This window comes from Nymphaea colorata, chromosome 8, assembly GCF_008831285.2.
Source record: "Nymphaea colorata isolate Beijing-Zhang1983 chromosome 8, ASM883128v2, whole genome shotgun sequence".
Taxonomy (NCBI): domain Eukaryota; kingdom Viridiplantae; phylum Streptophyta; class Magnoliopsida; order Nymphaeales; family Nymphaeaceae; genus Nymphaea; species Nymphaea colorata.
The window spans coordinates 19,033,341-19,039,340 of record NC_045145.1 but is presented as its reverse complement, the minus strand read 5'-3'; the positions used below and the strand labels follow the sequence as shown (position 1 = coordinate 19,039,340).

The following is a 6,000-nucleotide window of genomic DNA, read 5'->3' as shown; positions in this document are numbered from 1 at the left end:
AAAACAGGTCAAACTTGAACCGACTCGGAAAACCCAAGCCCAAGCCTTATCTGATTAAATTTAAAAAATATAAAATAATATATAAATAGAATTAATTATAATAAACTATTATATATATATATATATATATATATATATAATTTAAAAATAAATTATCGAGCCTGAATCAGGCTTATCGGACCCATTCGGGCCGACCGATAACGAGTCAAGCCGCCCAAATACCTTTTTTTTAGGCCCGAGCCTGGGTCCGAGTCGAGCTGGGTTCCGGATACCCGGCGACCGCCTAGTTGAGTGTCCAGCCTTTAGGGCCAATGTTCAAGAAGCCCAAACTCCCTCCCTTTCCTCTCCTAGCTCTTGAGTTAGGGTTGCATGGAGACCTTACAACACTTTACAATATTTTAATTGAAAGGTGGACCATAAGATTTCACTCATGTTCTTAAAAAACCTGAAGATGATGGTTCACTTGGCTTCATCACTGTTGCAGAAACGACATCGCTTTTGTTTTTATTCTTTCCTCATTAAACTGAAGAAGAACAAGGGAAAGGTCGAACAATTGAAGGATGGAAAGTCTTCGACCTTACGTCTCACTCTTTTGAGCACCGTTTCGGTGAACGGTATCACCAGTATGCTTCTGCGTCCGCCGGGTAATACATTAGTGCTAGGTTTTACAGTTTTAACTCGCACGCCTTGCACTGTTCTGAACTGATTGCTATCAACCTTCTGGGGCCATGGATGTCGTTCTTGTATATTGTACTATAGTTACCCCATCTTGGAACTTTATCTCCCTTCACTTTTACTTTGCTCTGTTTCTTTACACTCTACAAAGTACTTTATGTCAAGTACTTGTTGCACTTCCACAGTGGAGTTCAATCACTTACTGATCCCCCCCCCCCCTTTCCCCTCTCTCTCATTTGTTCCTCCTGGTGTAAGGAGGTGTGAGTGTGACCATTCTGAATTTTCCAATTTTCTTATTTGAACTTGACCACATGAAAGAATTCTAAGGCATTTGCCTTTTAGTATGATCATTTATTACGTCAAATAAGTTGGGTATTTGAAGATTTTAAAATATCAAAGGATCATGCATTTAAATGAAAGTTGCAGTTTACATAAAAAAAAAGTAAATGTGCATATTTACAGAGAAAGATCTAACCATTTTACCCTGTGTGCGAGAGAGAGAGACTGAGAGAGAGGGCAGTAATAACATTGCTAAAATGCCTTAGACCAATCAAAATGAAGAACTACAGTAATTTTTTTGGGTAATTGTTGTTGTTAATAAAGGGAAGGGGCCTTCAGCAGATGCTTTCTGTGAAGAACTAAGGAACTGAGGGCCACAAGAAGCCTTGACGAACCCGACAGTGAAAAAGGGGAGAAAACATGCTGAAAATCGCATCGGAAAACCCTTTAGCAGCACTTTCAAACTATCACTAAAGGCCGTATTTTGGAGTTTTCCCTTGTTCTTCACTGTTCATGTCTGGTGTACGCCAGTCCTCTCTCTCTTTCGCTGTCTCAGAAGCCCCGTTTGAAGCGGTCGGTCATGAACTCTTGTTTTCTTAAACCAGTACGCGTGGTACTCCTTTTAAACGACCTGATGAGTGATGATATCCTTGAGATCGTTTCAGTTTAATCAACTTCTTTCTTTATACACCAAGTGGTTGCGAACCGTGCCAAAGCAGAAGGAACGCAGAGACAGAGAGAAAGAGAATGAGAGAGAAGCGCTTTGCTTTATGCTATATGACACAGTGACAGGGTGCTGTGCGTCCTTGACACCAATCAGAAATAGCAGTCGGTCCCACCCAAGCAGCGCATCTTCTGCTACTTACTGTTAGCTTTTGAATGGGAAACATACGGTGGCCGCTTTGTAAGTCGTGCCCCCTCCTTCTCCTCCTCCTCCCCCGCCCCAAGAGAATCTTTGCTATCATCTCTTGGCTTTTCTCGCTGAGCATGAACAGTAACCACCAGGTTGCGAAGACGCAGAGACATGCATGCAAGAGTTCAACATGCCTGCCCTCCAGCATGACAACATCCTCCATTGACAACCAACTCCAGTTCTTCCTCCTCTGGTTTGTCTATTTTTTTTTTTTTTTTTTTTTTTTTTTTTGTCTTTCTCCGTTTTCTTTAGTCCTCTTTCACGGTATATAACAGATCTCTTTGATGTAAAGGAGGTTCTCTTCTAAAACTAGATCTGTCAAGTAGCACAGAATAAAGGACTTTTATCTTCCAGCATGGTGGCTGTAGAAATGGCTTCTGGGCCACCGACCTGTACTAAGCATGCTTACTTTGTACTAAGAGAAGGTGAACAAACGGTAGGGAGCAATAGCGCAGGGAGACACAATTGAAACCTTGGCTTATTTATTGTTTGGGATCCATAAGCATTCTTACCTCCAGAATGCACCAGTATATGTTCTCCAATAAACATCCGGAGATTGGAGGCATACACTGTAGGGGTGCATAAATGAACATTTCGGCAAGAGTGCTAATGCTGCAGACCTAGACCTCAGACAGTGTGCATTTACAGAAATGTCACGGAGAAGGAGGCGTTGTGATCATTATGGGATCGGTGATGGTTCACAGTTCTTGAGTGAAGAGAGGGGTGTTTGTGGTAAAATGGAGCCAGGAACTCGTGGTATTTTTTGAAGGTGGGAAAGCGGGAAGGAAGATGCTGATAAATGGTGTTGGAGTTTCCAACTTTTTTACATGGTTCTAGTATTTTAACATTAATCGATCGTGTTCTTTGGTGCAGGTCTAAACGTTCAGACTTGACGTTATTTAAAGTCCTACTTCATTTCTGACAAGACACTTTATAGTCTGCTGGCAGAAGTTTGCTTACCACAAGAACTCCTTTCATGATTAAACAAGTCAAGTTGCTGCAAGTGGCTTCAGGTGGAAAACTGGAGGAGAATGCACCCGGCTGGAAGTATTTAAAAAGGACAGGAAAAGAAAAGGCAAGAGAAAAGATGGTATATGGTAGAAGTGGTAATTCCCTCCTCTCATTTTTAATTTTTTCTTTCATCACTTCGCTTGACCCCATGTTTATGGGTTTCCGTAAACATGGCAGAGAGACAAGGCCAGAGCGTCGCAGTCATAATGGCAGCAGCAAACTGCAGAGCAGAGTCTTAGTCTTATTTTTATCCATGTATCAAAGATTCTGCTACCGAGAAAATGTTCAGGCACCCTCCTGCTTGAAATCTCTGCATTTCCGCAGAGATTGAAGAGAAAAAGAGAAGGCAGACTGATTGTTTCGTTCCCTACTTCTGCTGTTGCTGCTGCTGAGGACTGCTACCATTCTTGCACCATCCTTTTCTTCTCCTCCATTTTCCCTCTTTTTTTTGTTTTTTTTTTTCCATTTTTTTCCGTTCCTTCTACGTGGGTATTGGCTCAATAGAGGGACATGATCAACACAAGGAACAGGCCCCCTTTTACTGCATCACAATGGCAAGAACTTGAACACCAAGCTCTCATCTTTAAGTACATGGTGGCCGGAGTCCCTGTTCCTCCTGACCTTGTACTGCCCCTAAGAAGAAGTTTTGATTCCATCTCCGCATCGCTTCTTCATCAACCAACTGGTAATGCTCTTCTTTTCTAACTATTAACCCGTTCTCATTTCCCTTTTTCGGTCCTCGTGTTCTCAACGATTGTTCAAGTGCCTTTCATTTTGGTCCATTTTGTGGTTCAGTGATGTCGTGCTTTTGTATCATATTGAACAAAATAAAATCAGTGGAATATTTTGCCTTTTTGTGTTGCCTTGTGTAATTATCCCCAGTTTTTTGCTTTGTCACTTTTTTTCTTTTTCAGTAGGATGGGGTTGCTTGCAGATGGGTTTCGGTAGGAAAGCAGACCCTGAGCCTGGCAGATGCAGGAGAACAGATGGGAAAAAATGGAGATGCTCCAAGGATGCATTTCCGGACTCGAAGTACTGTGAGCGGCACATGCACAGAGGCCGGAACCGTTCAAGAAAGCATGTGGAAGTGAACCCATCCCCAACGACTCAACCATCCTCTTCATCCTCATCTTCATCCAAATCTTTACTGGCTGCCAATCACCAGGCTGTTCCATTCCTTCCGTTGCATGGCTCCCGTTCCTCCTCTTCCACAGCCTTCAACATTGGATTCTCACACCAGCCAAGCGGTATCCCTCTACAACTTGACTCGGGTTCATATTCTTCTTCGGACAAGGACTACAGGTGTGCATCTCCGTCTGTTTTGCTGTTTAGAACCAATCACAGCAATTACATTGAACTTAATTTCATATATTCGTTCATCTCTTTTATTTGATCCCATACATATGCACATAGATTGCGTAGTCTATTTTGAATGATGCAAGTGATATGTTCATTTAATCTGCATTTTTTTTTCTTGTAGATATTTTCATGCATTGAAAGAGGATGTAGATGAGCAGTCTTTCCTCTCAAGAGGTTCGGGCAGTTCGAGAAGCGCCGAAGCTACTTCTCAAGAGAATCAGTGGAGTTTAATGCCGCTCAAACTTGGCATTCATGACCAGAAGAAGGAGACAAATGACTCTATCTTGCAGAATGACTTCTCACAGTTTGTGACAATTGAAGATCTTTCAAGGCAGCAGCCGCAGCATTGTTTTTTAGGCAACGATTTCATGGCAGAACAATCTAGGAGCATGAGAGAAGACCAGAGAGCGCAAGAAGTTCAGCCACTTCGGTGCTTCTTCGATGATTGGCCTAAAGACAGGGATTCTTGGTCTGGCTTCGGTGAAGATCGATCCAATGACAAGTCTTTCTCAACCACCCAGCTCTCGATTTCCATCCCCATGGCGTCTTCAGATTTTTCTTCCACTAATTCGTGATCCTCATAGGCAACATAAGGGTTATAATCTGCAACCAATTCCTAAGATTTTATCTTCTTTTATGTGGTTTATCTTCCTATTTTGATCTTCGGAAGTGCAACGTCTCTCTCTCTCTCTCTCTCTCTCTCTCTCACACACACACACACACACACACACACCCCTCAGCAGGCCTAAGGTCTTCGTTTTATGCAAATATGGAGGCTTACATGTGGGCGTTTCATCTATTTTTGAATAGGCTAAGATTCAACCACTTGCTCCATATCCTTGAATTGGTTTTTCATTTTCTGCTTGTTGTTCATGGTTATCCTTTTAGTTTTTTTTTTTCGAAATTGTTTTATACAGAAGGCCTCTTTCTCTTAATTCTGTGGTCTTACTTTTCCAGTCTGCTGGTACTGTGGGGAGTCCTGCCCAACTGCCTATTGAAACTTTTCTTCTCAAAAAAATTCTACAATTTTTCGGAATCCGACCTGCTGCCTTTTTTTGTGCAGATGATGGAATTCTGCTAGACAGTCAGATTTCAGTACTGAAAAATATGAGTTTGCAACAGCTGTGGAGCTACACAGGTCCAGTCAGTCAACTGATGTGCAAGCATATTTACTTTTTTGCTTTCTGCAACGATTCATTGCTCCTGTTTTTTTTTTCCTTTTCCTCTTTCTTCCTCCCTCGCCTTTCTTTATCTTGCCCCACTTTACTATGTTTGAGAACTGATGCGTAGTGAGTTTTGAATAATGTGCATGTGCAACAACTGGCTACTACTCCATCTCTCTCTGGGTTGTTGGGTTTTTGTCTGTTTGACTTGGGAGTGCACCCTCACTGCTAAGGAGGACCAAGTGATGCTCTTATTTTAATCTGTATAAAAGTTTCCGTCACCTAATTACAACAGAATGCAGAGGTCCTCCTACCTTGACTACCATTTTCAGAGGACCAACCGATTCGAAAGGTTGAGATGATATGCCTCATCTGCTATGACCATGAATAGTTTAAACAATGGACGGATAATTAGCAACAGAAGGTTCCTTTCATCCCACATATTTGAAATCCCCATATTTAAGATCACGGCCTCAACTGATCTTTAGATCGGAGCTTCTGTAGACACAAAACCGGAAGAGCTCTGGATCCTACATTTGGTATTCGATTTTTAGTTCTGTAATTTCTTTTTGATAGGCAAGTCAGAACGAGTATACTCCA

At 42.0% G+C, this 6,000-nt stretch overlaps 1 protein-coding gene across 6 annotated transcripts; it reads left to right on the top strand.

Annotated features, from left to right (window-relative positions):
• Positions 1 to 1,850: 1,850 nt before the first annotated feature.
• Positions 1,851 to 5,567, top strand: LOC116258593 (growth-regulating factor 4-like). Of its 6 annotated transcripts, none has more exons than XM_031635792.2 (6): positions 1,851 to 2,060; positions 2,741 to 2,973; positions 3,056 to 3,563; positions 3,793 to 4,180; positions 4,359 to 4,832; positions 5,301 to 5,567. In XM_031635792.2, the coding sequence occupies exons 3-5, from the start codon at positions 3,389 to 3,391 to the stop codon at positions 4,810 to 4,812; spliced, it is 1,017 nt and encodes a 338-aa protein (XP_031491652.1). In that variant the 5' UTR covers positions 1,851 to 2,060; positions 2,741 to 2,973; positions 3,056 to 3,388; the 3' UTR covers positions 4,813 to 4,832; positions 5,301 to 5,567. The 6 variants fall into 6 exon arrangements, with proteins under 6 accessions (XP_031491652.1, XP_031491653.1, XP_031491655.1 ...); XM_031635793.2 differs by lacking the exon at positions 1,851 to 2,060 and adding an exon at positions 2,160 to 2,636; XM_031635795.2 differs by lacking the exon at positions 1,851 to 2,060 and having other exon boundaries at positions 2,160 to 2,973; positions 3,796 to 4,180.
• The last annotated feature ends 433 nt before the right edge of the window (positions 5,568 to 6,000 follow it).

Bases quoted from the DNA above. Each gene is read 5' to 3' on its own strand.
- LOC116258593 (XM_031635792.2), top strand. From the start codon at position 3,389: ATGATCAACACAAGGAACAGGCCCCCTTTTACTGCATCACAATGGCAA. The intron at 3,564-3,792 runs GTAATGCTCTTC...TTTCTTTTTCAG, and splicing joins GCTTCTTCATCAACCAACTG to TAGGATGGGGTTGCTTGCAG. The intron at 4,181-4,358 runs GTGTGCATCTCC...TTTTTCTTGTAG, and splicing joins TCTTCGGACAAGGACTACAG to ATATTTTCATGCATTGAAAG.